General features: G+C 35.5%; 1 protein-coding gene across 15 annotated transcripts in view; it reads left to right on the top strand.

Moving 5' to 3' along the window:
• Positions 1 to 19,379, top strand: part of PHC3 (polyhomeotic homolog 3) — a 91,946-nt gene that overhangs the window by 39,483 nt on the left and 33,084 nt on the right. For 11 of the 15 annotated variants that reach the window (XR_002337748.1, XR_002337749.1, XM_021069777.1 and 8 more), the window contains 4 exons: positions 1,283 to 1,529; positions 8,321 to 9,192; positions 9,483 to 9,530; positions 14,505 to 14,655. Coding sequence is in view for 13 of the 15 variants with exons in the window: in XM_021069777.1 (XP_020925436.1) it covers positions 1,283 to 1,529; positions 8,321 to 9,192; positions 9,483 to 9,530; positions 14,505 to 14,655 (1,318 nt within the window). In the remaining 2 variants the exon portion in view is untranslated. The remainder of the gene's footprint in view (positions 1 to 1,282; positions 1,530 to 8,320; positions 9,193 to 9,482; positions 9,531 to 14,504; positions 14,656 to 19,379) is intronic. The other 4 variants (XM_021069788.1, XM_021069785.1, XM_021069783.1 and 1 more) reach the window with 1 other exon arrangement.

The following is a 19,379-nucleotide window of genomic DNA, read 5'->3' as shown; positions in this document are numbered from 1 at the left end:
CAATAATACAGCAGTAATTAGTCCATTTATATTGCTATGAAATATTTGACAAAAATCAGATAAGATACTCCATATGGTCTCACTTAGAAAATTCTTTCAATAGCTTAGAATAGAACTGATTAAAACCTCAACTGCCCTGAAGTAAACATTTCTTTAGCATCTGCTCTTGGCTGAATACTGCATTGGCACTTAGAAAGAGAAAGCATCAGTTAATGATACAGTTGTAGAGACAGAATACACATGAAACTGAAGAACATTCATTAAGCAGCAATATATTTGTCAGTTTAGAATCTCTTTTGCCTCAGTTTCCCCTCCATGACCAGTGCTAGCATAAATGTATTTGGTGCATTCATTTAAGAGTCATTTTCTGCCTTGCTGTTTGAAAATGTTATAAATCTGAAGTTAGAGCAATTGGGATGATCCTTGACACCATCTGGACTGGCAGTGTGTTTAGAATAGCCCCAGTGTAGACAGGAATCATCACACAAACTATTTTAAAGCCATGTACAATCTTTTCACTTCATGAGGTCTTGTTCTTAAAGGCAACTGAATGTCTCATAACTGCAACAACAAAATCTCACTAACTCTTTAAAGTTAGTTAATGGCAAATGTTTTTCATAATTATCATAATGGGGTAGGTGATTTCATTAATTAGTTTTCTTAGAAGATTAGTGTTCCCTTATAATCTCCACACAGCTAGTAATTTTTTGTTATCTCTTTCCAGTTTTTATTAAGATAGCAATATTGTATCCACACTCTAATTGTGTGTAATAGTTTGCCACAAGTTTATGAAGTACTTGTAACTTTAAATGTTTTGCAATCCTGGCATGGAGAACTCAGAGTGAAGTTGAAGGAATTGCTCATTCTTTCCTCCACACCACTTCTGCAACTTTGCTCAGGTTTTCCTTTTTGCTGGAATGCTTCTCCTTTTTTTGCTTCCCTTTGATGATCTCTGACCTGATAACTTTAAAATTCAGTATGTTGCAGAGTATGTTGCTTATATTCATAGTTCATTTGCAATGCATATACTGTTTTCATTTAGTTTTTAGTGATTCTTTTCCTTGATGTCTTTTTAAAAATTGCCACTTAATGTTTAAGATATGATTACTTAGAATAATAACTCCCTTTTCCTTTAGGATTAAATCAGTTGTTTCAAGTGCTTGGAGCTTTATGTTTGAAAAGCATAATAAAAATGTGTTGTCATTGTTGTTATAATGGTAGTGATTACCACATCAATTAATACCATCTGTTTCATCCTTATTTTTTGTTATGTGGTTCTTAGGTTCAGAATTTAACGTTACGCAGCCAGAAGTTGGGTGTATTATCTAGCTCACAGAATGGTCCTCCAAAAAGCACTAATCAAACTCAATCATTGACAATTTGTCATAACAAAACAACAGTGACCAGTTCTAAAATCAGCCAACGAGATCCTTCTCCAGAAAGTAATAAGAAAGGAGAAAGTCCAAGTCTGGAATCACGAAGCACAGCTGTCACTCGAACATCAAGTATTCACCAGTTAATAGCACCAGGTGGGATAAAGCTTTTGTTGAAAATAGTTGCATTATTCATTATTCATTTTCTTAGCAGCCAGAGCAAAACAAAAGATGTCCATTACTTGAACATTATTTTAAAACACTTTAAAATGTGAATTTTATAAGTTAACAAAAGAATATCCCAATAATATAGCTTGAAAAAAAGAAATTGAAAGAGTCCAACAGCTAAAACAAATTATAATAGTAAAATAGATTTTGTTTGGGTCAGTTGACATTTGATTAACATCTTCATTATGTACTGGTCTCCTGTTAGATCCATAAAGCCTTTTAGCTTTAAAAAAAAGAGATTTGCCTGTGGTTTATTTAATATGCTATAGTGGAACAAAAGAGCTTTTTTTAAAAAGAAAAAAAAACTTCTTTAAAGTTGTCATTAGTGGCAGGAATTTATCACTTTCCAAAAATAAGGATTATGCAAAATTATTTTCCTTACCATGTTGCTTTTTTTCCATCTTTGATTTCATCTCTGAGAGGAAGATATCATGGAGTCAACTAAGTTTTCATTCTCATCAACTGTTGAATCCCATGTATGCTTCCTTTGCCATCTGCAGATAATCTTGCTTCATTGTTCTCATGCTGAAAATGTGGGGGCCATGAAAAGTGAATTTCCTTACCATTTCTTCTGTTCATCTAAGAATTTGTCAGTTTTGAGCTTTCTTCTAAGAAGATAAAGTTATTACCTGCTTTCTTCTTTAAAGTTAGCACTGTTTCTTGTGACATTGGTAGCATCTTTTTTACTGGCTCCTGACCTTATTTATTACAACGTTTTCTGTCTCCCTCATGCTGGATCCTTTCCTTTGCTTCTCAAGCATACTCAAATCTCTCCTATTTTTAGCTTATGTCTACCTGTGTTTTTATACCAATTTAACTATTGTTTATTGAAAGTAGGTGGGTGTGTGTGTGTGATTGTCATGCACTGGACTAGACACCTCACATATGTTACCTTAAAAAAAGTCTTTCGGAGTTCCTGTCGTGTCACAGCGGGAACAAATCCGACTAGGAACCATGAGGTTGCAGATTCGATCCCTGGCCTAGCTCAGTGGGTTAGGAATCCGGCATTGCCATGAGCTGTGGTGTAGGTCGCAGATGTTGCTCAGTTCCAGCGTTGCTGTGGCTCTGGCATAGGCTGGCAACTGTAGCTCTGATTAGACTCCTAGCCTGGGAACCTCCATATGCCTCGAGTATGGCCCTAAAAAGACAAAAGACAAAAGACAAAAAATAAAAGTCTTTCTGTGCTTTTCTAATTATGCAGTACTTTTTTTTTTTTTTTTTTTTTTTTTGGCTTTCTAGGGCCACACCTGCAGCATATGGGAGTTCCCAGGCTGGGGTTGGAATTAGAACTGCAGCTGCTAGCCTACACTACAGCCACAGCAACTCTGAGTGAGGCCAGGCAGGGATTGAATCTGCTTCCTCATGGATACTGTTTGGGTTTGTAACCTGCCAAGCCACAACAGGAACTCTTGCATTACTTTTTAAAGATTCATTTTACATTGCTGAAGGTTGCTTTTTTCCCATCCAAACCTGTTTCTCTTTTCATGTTCCCTCTGTGCAAATATTTTTGTTTTGTTTTGGTTTGTTTTTTTGTCCTTTTTGCCATTTCTTGGGCCACTCCTGAGGCATATGGAGGTTCCCAGGCTAGGGGTCCAATCAGAGCTGTAGCCACAGCAACACGGGATCTGAGCCGAGTCTGCAACCTACACCACAACTCATGGCAATGCCGGATCCTTAACCCACTGAGCAAGGGCAGGGATCGAACCCACAACCTCATGGTTCCTAGTCGGATTCATTAACCACTGAGCACGACAGGAACTCCATCTGTGCAGATATTGACAACATTCTCTTTCTGTGTGTGTCTTTTCTAGGGCCACACCACGGCATATGGAGGTTCCCAGGCTAGGTGTCTAATCAGAGCTGCAGCTGCCAGCCTACGCCATAGCCACAGCAACACCAGATCTGAGCAGCTTCTGAGACCTACACCACAACTCAAGGCAATGCTGGATCCTTAACCCACTAAGCGAGGCCAGGGATTGAACTGGCAACCTCATGGTTCCTAGTCAGATTCGTTAACCACTGAGCCACTACGGGAACTCCCCAATATTCTCTCTATCACCTAATATCAAGATCTTGGAATTGATTCCCCTAGTAGAAATCTCTCCTCACTCTGAACTTGTATGGCATTTTCATGCTTCCGTATGGTACTTTTTCTTTTGTAGTTATTCATATACTTACTGATCTTAGCTTTTCTGTTAGACAGTAAGTAAGCTCTTTGAGGGTAAGGTAGTAATATCAAGCACTTATATGTCACGTCCTTTACATTTATTAAATCTTTTAATCCTTTTTCATTCTTTTATCTTGACATCACCAAGTTGTGCCTTATATGTACTTACATCTGTAATAGGTGGACAGTAAATATTTGTTGGATTAATAGTTGATATTTTTTTCCATCTGAATTTTGGAAGTTATAGTTTTTTTCATTTGTACTAATTAAATATTACAGTTTTAGAATTCTTAAATCTGAATCTTAGATAAGTGCAGGCTTTGTTATAATGTATAAATTAGTAAATCCATTCATAGTATGGTTAGATGTGAATTCTTTTTTATAAACATCTTTGTGCACCACAAGAGAACTCCTATTACAAGATATTGAGTATAATTCCCTGTGCTATATAGTAGGTTCTTGTTGGTTATCTATTTTATATATAGTAGTATATATATTGTTTAACCCAGCCTCCTAATTTATCCTCCCTGCTTCTCCTTCGGTAACCATGAATTATTTTCTAAGTCTGTGGCTCTATTTCCATTTTTGTGCTGTATTGTCCAAAATGTTCTCAGCCTCAAACCCGCCTCTGGGCAGTGTTGATGGGAGGAGTCAGTGCGAAGGAGCAGTGACCCATTGTGCTTGGAATTATTGCTCAGAGGACAATTTCTGGTGATTTCTATAGTTTTGATAGTTTTGATAGGGAGGATAGCTTAATTCCCTTCCAAAGAGAAAGATAGGAACTCTTTCAAGTTTAGTTCAAACAAAGGGATCTGCCTTTAAATTTTCAGTCCTTCTGAACTCCCAGTATCTAGTTCTAAGTTGACACTTATTCTTCCACCTTTCATTGATAGTGTGATAATATCTGTACAGTTGCCTTTCTCTGATAGCCAATATTTTATGTAGATGTGGAGGAGACTAGTAAGCCAGTAAGCTAAAACCATCAAAGAATCTCAGGACAATTGCAATTCCAGGTTTAGATCTTACATGTATTAGCCAGACTCTAGTTTTCTGCTGTGTTGTTGATTAGAAGTAAAGCTAAATGGAATACCCCAAGCCACATAAACCTTTGCAGCTACCAAACTTAAAAATTTGTTCAAACCTTACACTGCAGTTATTTAAAGCAATTTGTATCTTCTGGCAAGGCAGCAGTTACGTTTTTCTGCCCTTTTAGTTTTTCTGCTCTTGGTGGGGAGTTAGGCTGAAGCTAAGATTTTTTTTTTTTTTTTTTTAAGATTCTTGAATTGGTAATTTGTCCTTTAATTAGAAAAATACTTACTCTTGCAGGTCACTTTCAAATATCTATATCTGCTTGTGTTCTAAGGTGTGTAGTCTAATAATTATTATAATGGACATTTTTATTATTTCTTTACATGTATTTCTAGGGCGCTAAAATCATTTGGTTTTCTTCATCATTTCTTCTGAAGGGTTGAATTTCCACTTGATATTTAATAATCCTATTTTTAATGTATAAAATAAAGGTAAACTTTAACCAATTATCTGGAAATTATCATGAATTATATTAGAGCTCAAGTTTTTTTACAGTACATTTTAGAGCTTTTATGGAATTAATCTAGTTGGGAGAAATATGTACCATTTTTTGCAGACATTAATTCAATATGTAGTGAAAAGCCTGATAAGTCTGCTTTGGCTGAAATAAAAAAATCCCATAGACTGGGTAGCTTAAACAATAGAAATTTATTTTCTCACTGTTCTGGAGCATAGAAAGCCCAGGGTCAAGAACTGGCAGTGTTTGGTTTTTGGTTTTTGGTGAGAGCTCTCTTCCTGGCTTACAGATGGCTGCCTTCTTATATGTCCTCACATGGTCTTTCATATGAGTGTGAGAAAAGAAGATAGTGAGCTCTCTAGTGTCTGTTCTTATGAGGCCACTAATCCCGGCTCTTGGTGTCGGTTCTTATGAGGGCACTAGTCCTTGGGTCTCACCCTTCTGCCCTCATTTAATCTTAATTACTTCCTTAGAAGACCTGTTACCAGAGTTCCCGTTGTGGCTCAGTGGTTAACGAATCCGACTAGGAACCATGAGGTTTCAGGTTCAATCCCTGGCCTTGCTCAGCTGGTTAAGGATCTGGCGTTGCTGTGAGCTGCGGTGTAGGTTGCAGACGCGGCTCAGATTCGGATCCCGCGTTGCTGTGGCTCTGGTGTAGGCTGGTGGCTACAGCTCCAATTTGACCCCTAGCCTGGGAACTTCCATATACCGTGGGAGTGGCCCAAGAAATGGCAAAAAGACAAAAAAAAAAAAAAAGTCCTGTTACCAAATACAGACACATTAAGAGTTAGGGCTTCAACATATTAATTTTGGGGGGCACAAACATTCAGACCACAGTCAGAACCCAGATTCAGCTAGGACTATGATTCTTTTACAACCGTTGCTGCCGCTTAATAGCCAGGTGATGGCAGGCAAGTCACTTACAGTACCTTCTCTGTCTCATGACGTTGTAGTAACTACTGAATGAAATAATAAATTTAATAATTTACAATGATATATTTAATTTGTTACAGTAGTTAAGTGAAAGGGTCTATGTGGGAGATGATGCCAGTCCTTAATTCTCTAATTATAAGGCCACCCTGACAATAAAATATTTGTTAAAATCAGAGAACTTAACATGTTATTGCCCAGAACACTAGGACTTTTCTTATACAGACATATTGTTTTGATATCCTTACAATTATTCTATAGTATATGTGCTTGTTAGTTGGACTTATGGACTAATGTAAAATATGTAGACTTACATTGATTTCTGATCAAAGGAAAAATTAATTTTGGTGAAAGGATAGACTATTACTCTATTGAATTATCAGCTCTAGGATATAAACAAAGGTTGCTTACTTGCCAGAACACAGAGAGACTTTTTAGTCCTGTGAATATAATCTCCACTGTATTTCAGTAATATGGTAAATTTTAATTATAACTTACAAGATTGAATTAAAGTGGGCTTTTGCTATTATGCTTGCAAAACCTGTTTCCTTATTTATAAAAGGGGAATAGGAATACCTACTTCACAAGCATTTTGTGAGTACAAAAGAGAGAGATGTGAGAGCATCTTAAGCCCCTTATTAGAAATCTGAGATTTTATTGAATATAGTATATTTATCAACACATTTATAAAATGTTGACATAAAATTTTCAGCCTAAGTTTGAAATGCTAGTCTAGTTATGTGAAAATTATTTTGTTAGATGAAATGTTAAATCTAATTTCCACTTCATTTTGACCCACTTTGTGGGTATTGAACCTTCTAAAAGCCTCTTTCTTGAGATGTTAATCAGATGTTAATTTCCTTAAAGGATCTCCAGAATTTTAAATAATAACCAACCAAAAGCAAAAAGTTAAAAAAAAAGTTGTCAAAAGTTTTTATATAAGGTCTGTGTCACAAATGTGTTGAATGTAAAAACGTATGTAAAGTGTTAGTCTGAGATTAAGAAAAAATCTTTGCCTGTCTTTAGATATGTATTAAATGTGGAAGTGTTACATGACATTAATATTAAGTAATCTTTTCAGTTTATCTTCTAGTGAACCCAGTTTCCATTCTTAGATAGAGAGGATTTTACCAGCATCTCCCTCACTGTAAACATATGCACAGTATGTAGAAGAGGCATAATGATGGAGAAACTACTTACTTCTTGATTTTTCTAATTCTTATATATATATATTTCCTATTGTGAGTGGTTTCCCTGTGGAGAAAACTAATATTATCACTTATAGATTACTATAGTTTTTTTTTTGCTTTTTGTTTTTTGTTTTTTGCTGTATGTGGGAGAGTGGGAGAGAGAAGTAAAATAAGATCCTTTATCTAGAAAACATGGCTGATTGTTTCATTTTCTCTGCAAGCAAAACGAGTGTCCTAGATTTGGAATAGCTCCTAAAATTTCATTTCTTAGTTACTGTGATTAAATAAGCATGCTGTAGGATTTGCACATGTGTTTTGCTTAACTAACTTTTTATACAAAACGTTTTCTCTACTGGGTCAAATAGTACCAGACGTTCATCTCGATTCAAATTTGCAAACTTACTTAGGAAGCTTTATAAGTAATTACGCTATTAGTTGGAAGAATGTTTAGACATGGATTAGAAAGGATGAGACCTTTATTTTATGATCTTGAAGTTATCTTTGTATATATTATACTTGTTCGGTTACATTCCTTTTCAAAGAAGGAATTCAAGTGGATAAACTTTGTTAAAAGTCAGTGGAAATATTCTGGTGACCTATAACATTTATTAAGAGTGAATTATGTGTGGATTCAGATTTGTGAATCATTTGTTTTAAACAATTTCCTTTTGGTACTTATGACAGAACAGTTCATTTTATGAAATTATGTAGTTTTCCAAGGAAAAGTTTGTCATTACATTTTCAAGTCACTCTTGTTAGGAAGACTTGTAATAGATTTCTAATGATTATGATCTTCTGATGTGAAAACTTTTCTCCTTTAGATTTATTTTAAAATTTATATGATAAATTTGAAATAAATACTAATTGTCATTTTTTTCTCTCACAGCTTCATATCCTCCAATTCAGCCTCATCCTCTAATAAAACATCAGCAGATTCCTCTTCATTCACCACCTCCCAAAGTTTCCCATCATCAGCTGATATTACAACAGCAGCAACAGCAAATTCAGCCAATCACACTTCAAAATCCCACTCAAGACCCACCCCCATCCCAGCACTGTATACCGCTCCAAAACCATGGCCTGCCTCCAGCTCCCAGTAGTGCCCAGTCACAGCATTGTTCACCAATTCAGAGTCATCCCCCTCCTTTAACAATGTCTCCTAGCCAGTCACAGTCAGCACAGCAGTCTGTAGTGGTGTCTCCTCCACCACCTCATTCACCAAGTCAGTCTCCTACTATAATTATTCATCCACAAGCACTTATTCAGCCACACCCTCTTGTGTCATCAGCTCTCCAGCCAGGGTCAAACTTGCAGCAGTCCACTGCTAATCAAGTGCAACCTACAGCACAGCTGAATCTTCCATCCCATCTTCCACTTCCAGCTTCCCCTGTTGTACACATTGGCCCAGTTCAGCAGTCCACCTTGGTGTCCCCAGGTCAGCAGATTGTGTCTCCAACATCACACCAGCAATATTCAGCCCTGCAGTCCTCTCCAATCCCAATTGCAACCCCTCCGCAGATGTCAACATCTCCTCCAGCTCAGATTCCACCACTGCCCTTGCAGTCTATGCAGTCTTTACAAGTGCAGCCTGAAATTCTATCCCAGGGCCAGGTTTTGGTGCAGAATGCTTTGGTGTCAGAAGAGGAGCTTCCAGCTGCAGAAGCTTTGGTCCAGTTGCCATTTCAGACTCTTCCTCCTCCACAGACTGTTGCGGTAAACCTACAAGTACAACCATCAGCATCTGTTGATCCACCAGTGGTAAGCCCTTGGAAGCTCTTTGACTTTCTTGCTGCACTGAAAGTAAAAATATTTTCTCCCACATTATGTCATATCGTTAGCTCTAAATGCCTATGAATTTAAAAAGCTTGAAATTTCCATCTGTCAGTGTTTGACATACATGCTGTATGGGCAAAAAAGAAAAAAATGCCGTTTGTTGTATGGTTGCATGCTTGATAATTTGTGATGGTTATTAAAGTCCCTCGTTAATTTTATTACTATTTAAACAAATCCATCTGCTATCTTTACAGAGTTGATTTTTTTTCCCCAAGGGAATGCATTTGAACCAGTGTCATCTGCACAAAGTTTTTTCTCTTAAGGTGATTATCCTTCATAGATCCCTTCTGTTGGCTTGTATGTTCTTAAAAGTATGGTTTATCTAGCTAACCTTTTTGGTTGTATGCATTCTAAAATTCTAGGCCTTTAGGGGCTTTTGTTTCAAGGTGGAGGTGTGCTTGTATGATGTAACTTTTTGGTAAAATTATATTTTGTAATTAAAATTCTGTAAAAAATAATTATTTTAGGAAAGAATCCAACTTTACAAAAAACAGTTATTAACTATGAACCATCTTTTAGAATTGTTAAACTTCTGATTTTTAAATTTCTACCAAGGGAGAATGTATACATAAAATATTTCTCATTTCAAAAGCTAAGAAAATCTTGGTGGATGAATTGAATACTGAGGATGAAAAAAATCCATTGAGAGGAGTAAAAGTTTTGAGTAATTGAGCTTGTAGCAAAAGTTATCAAGACAGGCCTCTAAAAATGGTACATACTACCTAGAAAGGAAAATTATCCTGAAAATGTTTTTCTTTGAAACATTCTATAAAGGAATTTAAAAAAATTTTTAAATAATTTACAATAAAAATTGAAATAAGGCCTCTCAATGTTAGAATAATCAAATTCATAATTAAGTTATAACTGAGGAAAACAATATTCCCAAAGAAGGTTTCATATCAGATATCACTAGAGATTTTATCACTTAAAGACTAATAACCAGTAGCTCAGAAAGGAAAGGAGTTTCAAAGTCTATTCCTTAATGGTAAACATTTTGGCTCTCAGAATGCAAATTTATAGATTCTTTATTCTTATCATTCTGACTGATCTTAATAGGCCTGAAGAGATTGAATCCTACTTCCTACTCACTTCTATTAAAAGCAGAACTTGGACAAAGGCAGTAATGGGCATCTAGAAATAAGTTTGCATTTCAGTTATCATGTATCTCTTTTAATGTATTTTTGAAGAGTTTACAATAGATGTTGTAACATAAAAAACACATGCCTCAAAGCATACATTTTCTTTAAAGAATTTACATTCTCACTTTCTAGTTCAGTGAATTGGTTTTTAACAAATAGAAAATAAAATTTCTTTGGAGTTCCTGTTGTGGCGCAGCGGAAACGAATCCAAGGAGGAACCATGAGGTTGTGGATTCAATCCCTGGCCTCATTCAGTGGGTTAAGGATCCGACATGGCCATGAGCTGTGATGTAGGTTGTAGATTCTGCTCAGATCTGATGTTGTGGCTGTGGCTTAGGCTGGCAGCTGTACCTCCAATTTGACCTCTAGCCTAGGAACTTCCGTATGCTGGGTCGCAGCCCTAAAAAGCAAAAAAAAAAAAAAAAAATATATATATATATATATATATATATATATATATATATATATATACATGCCTTCTATTTTTCTAATTGTTTTTGTTGGGCAAACCTTGGAGAAACAGTTTTGGTATAGAAATATCAAAACCATAATAACACTTTAATTAAATTCAAGCTAAAAATGTCTAAGTTCTTATTACTTCCTGCTCTCTATTACTTTTTTGTTTTTTGTTTTTTTAATCTCGTTTTGAATATTTTTCATTAAAAAAATAACATTCTCTGCTACCACTGTTAGGGTAACTCTTGCTGTAGATGTTTCTATGTTATCTTTCTTGTCTCTTACCTTTCTTAGAGTACCATAGCCTATTTTTTAAATTGCTATATTTTCTTTTATTACCCTTAATCAAATTTATTTTTTTTACCATCACATTTCTTCATAAATTACATATTCCTTCACAATTTCCTCGTTGTCTCAAACATTTAAAGACAGAAGGATATTTCCTTTTTAGGAGATATGAAAATTTCAGAGATAAGTGTGAATTTTCAAAGTAAAATCAGTATGCTTTTAAAAAGGTATATTTATAAAACTAAGATTTTTCACTGGCATTTGGGTATGATAAATAGAATGTGGTAAGTGTAGATACTATAGAAATAATAAATGTTCCATAGTTTATTTAGGAAAGGGAGACTGATGCTACTAATGTACTTTATTGAGGTAAGTTCAGCTTTTTTTTTTTTTTTTTTTTTTTGTCTTTTTTGTCTTTTTGCTACTTCGTGGGCCGCTCCAGTGGCATATGGAGATTCCCAGGCTAGGGGTCCAATTGGAGCCGTAGCCACCGGCCTACGCCAGAGCCGCAGCAACTCGGGATCCGAGCTGCGTCTGCAACCTACACCATAGCTCATGGCAACACCGGATCGTTAACCCACTGAGCAAGGGCAGGGACCGAACCCGCAGCCTCATGGTTCCTAGTCGGATTCGTTAACCACTGCGCCATGACGGGAACTCCAAGTTCAGCTTTTGATGGTTTTAGAATAGTTGTAGTTGTGAACTAAAGAGAAATTGTGATGTGCAATTTCCAAGTGGTCTTGTGCACAAAACTTTTACTTCTTTGCTTTATTCAATATTTTAGTTGTCCAACTTAGATTTTTTTATGCTAATGGTACCAGATGTCTGTGACAGATCTGCTTTTGCCTACTTCTTTTATTCATTTAACATATTTTGCCTTCACATGGGAGATTTGGAAGAAAGTATGTGTAGTTTAATTAAGCTTACCTATAAAGAATTGAAACTATTTTACAGTATTCTTTGATGGATTATTTCAGAATATGCTATTTGTGTTGCCTCATTTTGTCCTTTTAAAACTTTCATTATATTAAAAAAACCAGTATTCTCTGCATGATCATGCATGATCTTTGATTCTTTAAAAGGTGCTATAGTAGGTGTTTGAAAAACTTGACAGCATTAATATTAAAGAGAGAGTTTCAGCATTTATGAAAAGATGATAATCTTTGGAAGAAAAGTAATATCTATTAAAGGAATGCTACATAGATACCGTTGAACTGGTTGGTAAAACTGCTGCTTGTCTAATTACCTCTGAATCAACATTCCCACCGCTCTGCCAAATTAAGGTAATCCTTATTAAAGCAGATGCCCCTGACTAGAAGGTTTTTTTCTTTTTTTTTTTCTTTTAACCCCTAGGACATTTTTTTGGATGACTTTCCTTGTATTAGACATTATCGTCATAAAAAAAATTATCATGAGCAGATACTAGCGGCTATTATTGTTGCATTGTATAGTAATGAGCAACTGCTTTCATTCCTGAGGATCCAGACGTGAGGCAAGGACTCTTTTTTGGTGAAATAGGTTTCCAGATGCAGGGTTGTGAGCAAATAACTTTTTAAAATGCCTACTTGTTAGCTGATTCAGAACACAGTTCTGGAGTTCCCGTCGTGGCACAGTGGTTAACGAATCTGACTAGAAACCATGAGGTTTCGGGTTCGATCCCTGGCCTTGCTCAGTGGGTTAAGGATCCAGCATTGTCCTGAGCTGTGGTGTAGGTCGAAGACGAGGCTCAGATCCCAAGTTGCTGTTGCGTAGGCCAGCGACTACAGCTCCGATTTGACCCCCAGCCTGGGAACCTCCATATGCTGCAGGAGCAGCCCTAGAAAAGGCAAAAAGACAAAAAAAAAAAAAAGAGAAGAACACAGTTCTGAATATTGTATTTGATATAAAATTATCAATAGCAAAAGGATTTTTAAAAAAGCCAAAGGAAAGCTATTCTTAGTAGAGGCTTGGAATTAGAGTTTTTTTTGGGGGGGGCTTTTAAATTCTATCATTGTTGTTAGATATGTCTTTGTAGTCCTTTTTAATCATACATAGTTTATACTGGTTTTAGAAATCTTGATCATTTTTGTACTTAATTTCAAATCATCAAACTTTTTCAATAGTTTGATTAAAAATATATATAGTATTAGATATCAAAGTCACTTAGAGTTTTTTGTGAATGTTGAAACATTTTTTAAACATTTATTAGAAATATTAATCCTTTTGGGTAAGTTATCTTAAAAACTCACAACTTTATAAACTTATGCAATAAGTTTTGTACATAAAAGAAGGGAAATAAATTGCTTTGTGGCTTTGTTTTTAGTAACCTGTGATCTTTCAAAAATAATGGTTAAATAAATAATGATGACAGGTTTAAAATACCTGTGTCATTCTCTACATGTGGACTCTGAAAATTCAGCCTTAAGTTTACAAAAAAATTAATAATCTAGGTATTTTTAGTTATATAGTTCCTTTTCAGAATACTTTTGAGTCCATGTTTTGTAAATATTATCTTTACCATTGGATAACAAGGTAGTTAAAGATGTAAAAACTTTCTTCTGTAAATATGGAACAATATTAAGGAACTGAAATAATGTGTCAAATGGTTTGGGATGGTGTGTGTGTATTATCTCAATGAAAAGTATTTTCTCTTGTTATTAGCTTATTCATTATTCTTGAGTTGATCAGGAGATTAAAGAAAAGATGTAATCACATACCTCTTTTGTAGGTAATCAGACATTACTTTTCAAAATTTAATCTTTAATTCACATAAATACAATAAAGAAGAGCCTGGAACATAGTCTGTTAGTGCACTTCCTTGTATGTTTTGTGTCATTTTGGAGATTTGCTTAAGATGTTTGTGAAAAATATTAGTATTTATTTTGATTTATGACAGTTGGAGTTAACAGAAACTATAATAAATTCTCACAATAGTTTTTTGAGCATATAAAGTAAAAACATTTAAAAAAAATTAACAAAATTAAAAACATGTCCTGCCTTGATATCACCTTTTGGGAAAGCTTAGTGACTTGTACCTTAGATACTGAGCTACAACTTGCTTCCAGGGAAATACCAAGTTTTATGAATCATCCAATATTATGAAAAACTTTGAGTGATTTTGAAGTTTTCCTTTCAGTCTGCCAAATGGTCATTTTGCCTTGCTTTTAAATTTTAAGATACTTTGAATTTTTATTTTTTTGCCCATACCAGTGGCATGTAGAAGTTCCTGGGCCAGGGTTCTAACCTGAGCCACAGCAATGACAACGCCAGATCCTTAACCCCAGGGAACACCTAGAATTTATTTTTTAGTTAAATTAGGAACACTTTATTAAATGTATTTTAGAAACTTTTAGGCAGTGTGCTTTGTCATTGCAGGTTTATCAAGTAGAAGATGTATGTGAAGAAGAAATGCCAGAAGAGTCAGATGAATGTGTCCGGATGGACAGAACTCCACCGCCACCCACATTGTCTCCAGCGGCTATAACTGTGGGGAGAGAGGATTTAACTTCTGAGCATCCTTTGTTAGGTGATGAAATACCTAAATTTGGGGGGAATTTGCAGTTAGATAAATGTTGGTAATGGGAAAAGTTTATTTTTTCACCAAAGATGGTATTAAAATAATTTGTTATGTAATTAATTGCAGCAAAACATAGATTAGAATTTAAGATTGCTTTTTGATGAGGAATAGTTAGAACCCTTGATGAGGAACCACCCAAATGAAAAACATCTTGCAACCTTTAAAATTTTAGTACTTTGTACAGATGTGTTTTATATGCCAATTCAGATTCATGTGTCAAGCTATTTCTAGCTTGAAAATTAGAATGAATCAGAGTTTTATCAGAGATTTCAATTATACTTTCTAAACATCATAAAGCATTTGAAGTCATACCTGACATTCCTCATAAGTGCTTGTGATCCACACTGAGTAAACGCTTTAAAAAATGTTCTTTCCCAGGTAGTACTTTAAATCTCACTAATTCTTGCTAAAGACATGGATTCAAAAATTCTTGAGCTTGGAGTTCCAGATGGGGCTCAGCAGATTAAGGACCCGAGGATGTGTCTCTGTGAGGATGTGGGCTTGATCCCTGGCATGGCTCAGTGCTGTAAGCTGCTGCATAGGTTGCATATGTGGCTTGGATCCTGTGTTGTCTGGCTGTGGTGTAGACCCCAGCTGAAGCTCTGGTTTGACTCCTGGCTCAGGAACTTTCATATGTGGCAGGTGCGGCCGTAAAAAGAAAAAAAAAATTCTTGAGCTTAAGCAATCAAATTCTTATCACTACTTTAGAGTTACTTATGAGTTTGGGTAAATCTTCTTTATACTCTTCATGATGTCAAACCAACTGAATCCTAGGTATTTTACGAAAACATTGTGATCTATAGCCCAGTGTCTAAGTCCTAAAAAAGATATATTCTGCATTAGTTTTTAAAAATTTTTTGAATATTTTATTTAGATTAAGAGTTGGCAAATTATAGCTCATGCTACAAACTTTCCTGCTGCCTGTTTTTGTATGGCTCATGAACTAAGGATGGTTTTAGAATTTTTAAATGGGGGAAAAAAATCAGAAGAATAATATTTCATGTTGTGAGTATTATATGAAATTCAAGTTTCATTGTCCATAAATAAAGTTCTCTGCAACACAGCCATGTTCATTTGTTCAGAAGTTATCTGTGGCTACTTTTGCAGTAATGTATTAAAGATGAGTCATTACAGAGACCATATGTCCTTTCCCCTCACCCCCCCCCCTTTTTTTTCAGGTCACACCTGTGGAATGTGGAAGTTCCCAGGCCAGAGGTCAAATCACAGCTGTAGCTGATGGTCTACACGCAGTCACAGCAACACCAGATCCAGGCTGCTTCTGTGACCCATGCCATAGCTTGTGGCAACACCGGATCCTTAAGCCACTGAGAGGGGCCAGGGATTGAACATGCATCCTCATGGATACTAGTCAGGTTAGTTGGGTTCTTAACCTGCTGAGCCACACCAGGAACTCCACATATGTTCTTTATAGAAAGTTTACTGACCCCTGATATAGGTAATACCAAACTTGCTTGACTTGTTGAAAGTATTCTGTTCTATTGAATATCTCATAGCCCTTATCACTTTCAGTGAAGATGAACCACTACAACAGGCATGGAAACTAACAGGGCACTGACTTTGCTACCAAACCAGCTCTTCTCCTCTGTTTCTTCAGCGTGCCACATCTCTAACCCTTCCCTTCTCTCCAGCTCTTTATCCCTTACTACCAGTATAAATCTTGGGAAAGCATGGAGGGTGAAAACCAATTTTCCTCTAATATTAACCCCTCCTACAAAATGGAAAACATTTAGTCAATAAAATTATGTAAAATATTTGGCAAGTTTAATATTTTTGTCTTCATTTATTCAAAATAATACCTCAAAAGATAAATTTAAGAAAAATCTACCTATAGTATTAAATCTTTGTAGTTTCCATACACTGAAAATGGATTTATGTTGCTACAGATTTCTTGGAGTTTTGATTTAAAGACAGAAATATATGTTTAACTGAATAACAACCTTGCATTGTAACTGTTATTTAATTACCTAAAATCATTTCTAATGATACTCAAGAAAATTTAAATATTTTTGAAATACCGAAACTCGAGAATATCTTTTTTTTTTTTTTTTTTTTTTTTTGCCTTTTTCTTTTCATGATCGCACCTGTGGCATATGGAAGTTCCCAGGCTAGGGGTCGAATCAGAGCTACAGCTGCCTGCCTACACCACAGCCACAGCAATGCAGGATCTGAGCCATGTCTTGGAGCTACACCTTAGCTCATGGCAATGCCAGATCCTCAACCCACTGAATGAGGCCAGGGATTAAACCCACAACCTCATGGTTCCTAGTCGGATTTGTTTCCGCTGTGCCACGATGAGAACTCCCAAAACTCAAGAATATCTTTACATTATTTCCTCAGTAATATAATCTAAGATCCTGGCATGCATATCCTTCCGGCTAAATTGTCTAAGTACAATGTAGATTTTTGAATCTTCCTTTAATTTACTTCACACAAGGGGGGAAAGCAAGCATGGGTTGCTCATCAAATCATGTAATAAACCTATAAAAATAGAGGGACTTATTTCCACCTAGGATTCAGTCCTCATAAATCTTTAAGAATTCTTTAAAAAGTATTCATAAAAAGTAGCAAAATCTCATAAATTTTACTCAGAAAATGAGATTGCAAATAGGTGGCATAACTTGTGGCAGAGTCTTATCAGTTAATTTGGCTTTTCTATCTTACAGTTGTCTTAAATCTGGAGAGTGTAATAATTGTGTTTTTGTTCTGCTGTAATACATCACTCTTCTTGTGTTTTTTATTTTAATAGTGGATTATAAACTGGCAAGAAATAGCTGTTAGCTTTTTCAAGAAGTCAGTAATTACAACTTTGTTTTCAACAGAACTTAGATATATTTGTATGTTTGATCTAAAAATTAGTTAGAATATATACCAAGCAGTATTTTCTGAATATATCACATTATACATAGTCTAGCTTTATATTTCTAAATTAATAAGATATCTGTAAATCTGTAAGGGACATTAAATTTTTGTCTAATTTTTAGTTTTCCATAGATTTGTCTTTTTCTTCTAAGAGAAAAGTTGCTTTTCAGCCCTTGTTCAGAATTATATCTTTTATCCCTTTTTCTCTAGGAGTGTATGTGAAGATTGGGTGTGTGTGTGGGATAGCTTTTTTATGGAGTTGCTCAGTTTAGTAATGCGTGTATATAATTGTGTATTTGCTCCCAGAAATCAGCAAACCTATATTTTCTACTGATTTTTGTTGTTGTTGTTTTTTTGGTCTTTTCTAGGGCCGTGCCTATGGCATATGGAGGTTCCCAGGCTAGGGGTCGAATCGGAGCTACAGCTGCCGGCCTACGCCACAGCCACAGCAACTTGGGATCCGAGCCGCGTCTGCGACCTACACCACAGCTCATAGCAACACCAGATTCTTAACCCATTGAGCAAGGCCAGGGATTGAACCCGCAACCTCATGTCTCTTAGTCGGATTTGTTAACCACTGCGCCACAACAGAAACTCCTCTGCTGACTTTCTGCTTTAGTTTTTAATGAGGGATTGTGTGACTTTATACAGGTTTTCCAGTACAGTTTATCCTGGTGGGTTATTTGGTGGAACTAGGTTAATTTGTGTTTGTAATATTTCTGTGATAAACTACATAGTGAAATCAATCACATTGAATTATTAAGTGTGAACTGTTAGTTTTTTCTTTTCTGACACTGTACCTATTATCACTGTACTATTTTGTTAGCTAGAATTTTTATTCTATAGGGATTCTTTTTCTTTCTTCTCTACCTAACTGGGCTATATTGTATCTTTGATAGTGATGTCAATCCTTTTAATTTTGATGGTAGAGAGGAGTTACCATAGCAATTAAAAGTGTTGGTTGTCTCCAGAACCTGACTGCTTGGGTTAGTATCGTAGCTGCACTAATTAGCTGTTTGCCTTTAGGCAAGTTGCTTTATTTTTCTGTGTCTTGGTTTCCATATCTATAAATTGGAGATAATAACAGTACCTGCCTAGAGGCTAGTTTTGAGGATTAAATGAATTACAGCATGTAAGACATTTACACAGTTCCTGGCATATAAGTGCTCAGTAAATGGTAGTAGTATCTTGAGCATATACTTTTCTTTTGTTATTTTTCTCAGATATCTTATACTTATATTCCTAGCCAGCAATTGGTTTGGTCTCGTCACTTTGGTACAGTTTAGTAAAGGTTGAGTGCTATCGAATGGGTAGGTAAAGTGTCCATCATAGACTATGGATCTCTTTTGTTGTGGTCCTTGGAGTTTGAAGGGGAGGAATCACAGTGATCCAGCCTAGCGTTTTGCAATTGCCTGATACTAACTACAGTGTTCCCCCAAATTGACGTACACAGTGTCAATGAAGAATAGATAAAAACGACAAGAAACATTTGTGCATGGATGTGGATTAGCCTTACTGCTTGAAATAAAGATAATCCCCTGTATAATTCATTACAATTTGTATTTATTCTGTGGGTTTCATAATCCTTTTTTACTTAAGCATATTTTCAAAGTACTTTTTCCCCCATACCGTTTGGAATGTATAAACAGGAACATATGGAATTTAATATCTGTGTAGCTTAAAATTAAAAGAAATTTAGTAATTATTCTTAAATTGACATTCTAGAAAATTTTCATTTCTTATGGAAGTTCTTTTTTTTAATTTTCAGAATTTATTCATTTATTTTTTATAAT

This window comes from Sus scrofa, chromosome 13, assembly GCF_000003025.6.
Source record: "Sus scrofa isolate TJ Tabasco breed Duroc chromosome 13, Sscrofa11.1, whole genome shotgun sequence".
Lineage (NCBI taxonomy): Eukaryota > Metazoa > Chordata > Mammalia > Artiodactyla > Suidae > Sus > Sus scrofa.
This window is presented reverse-complemented; position numbering and strand designations above follow the sequence as displayed.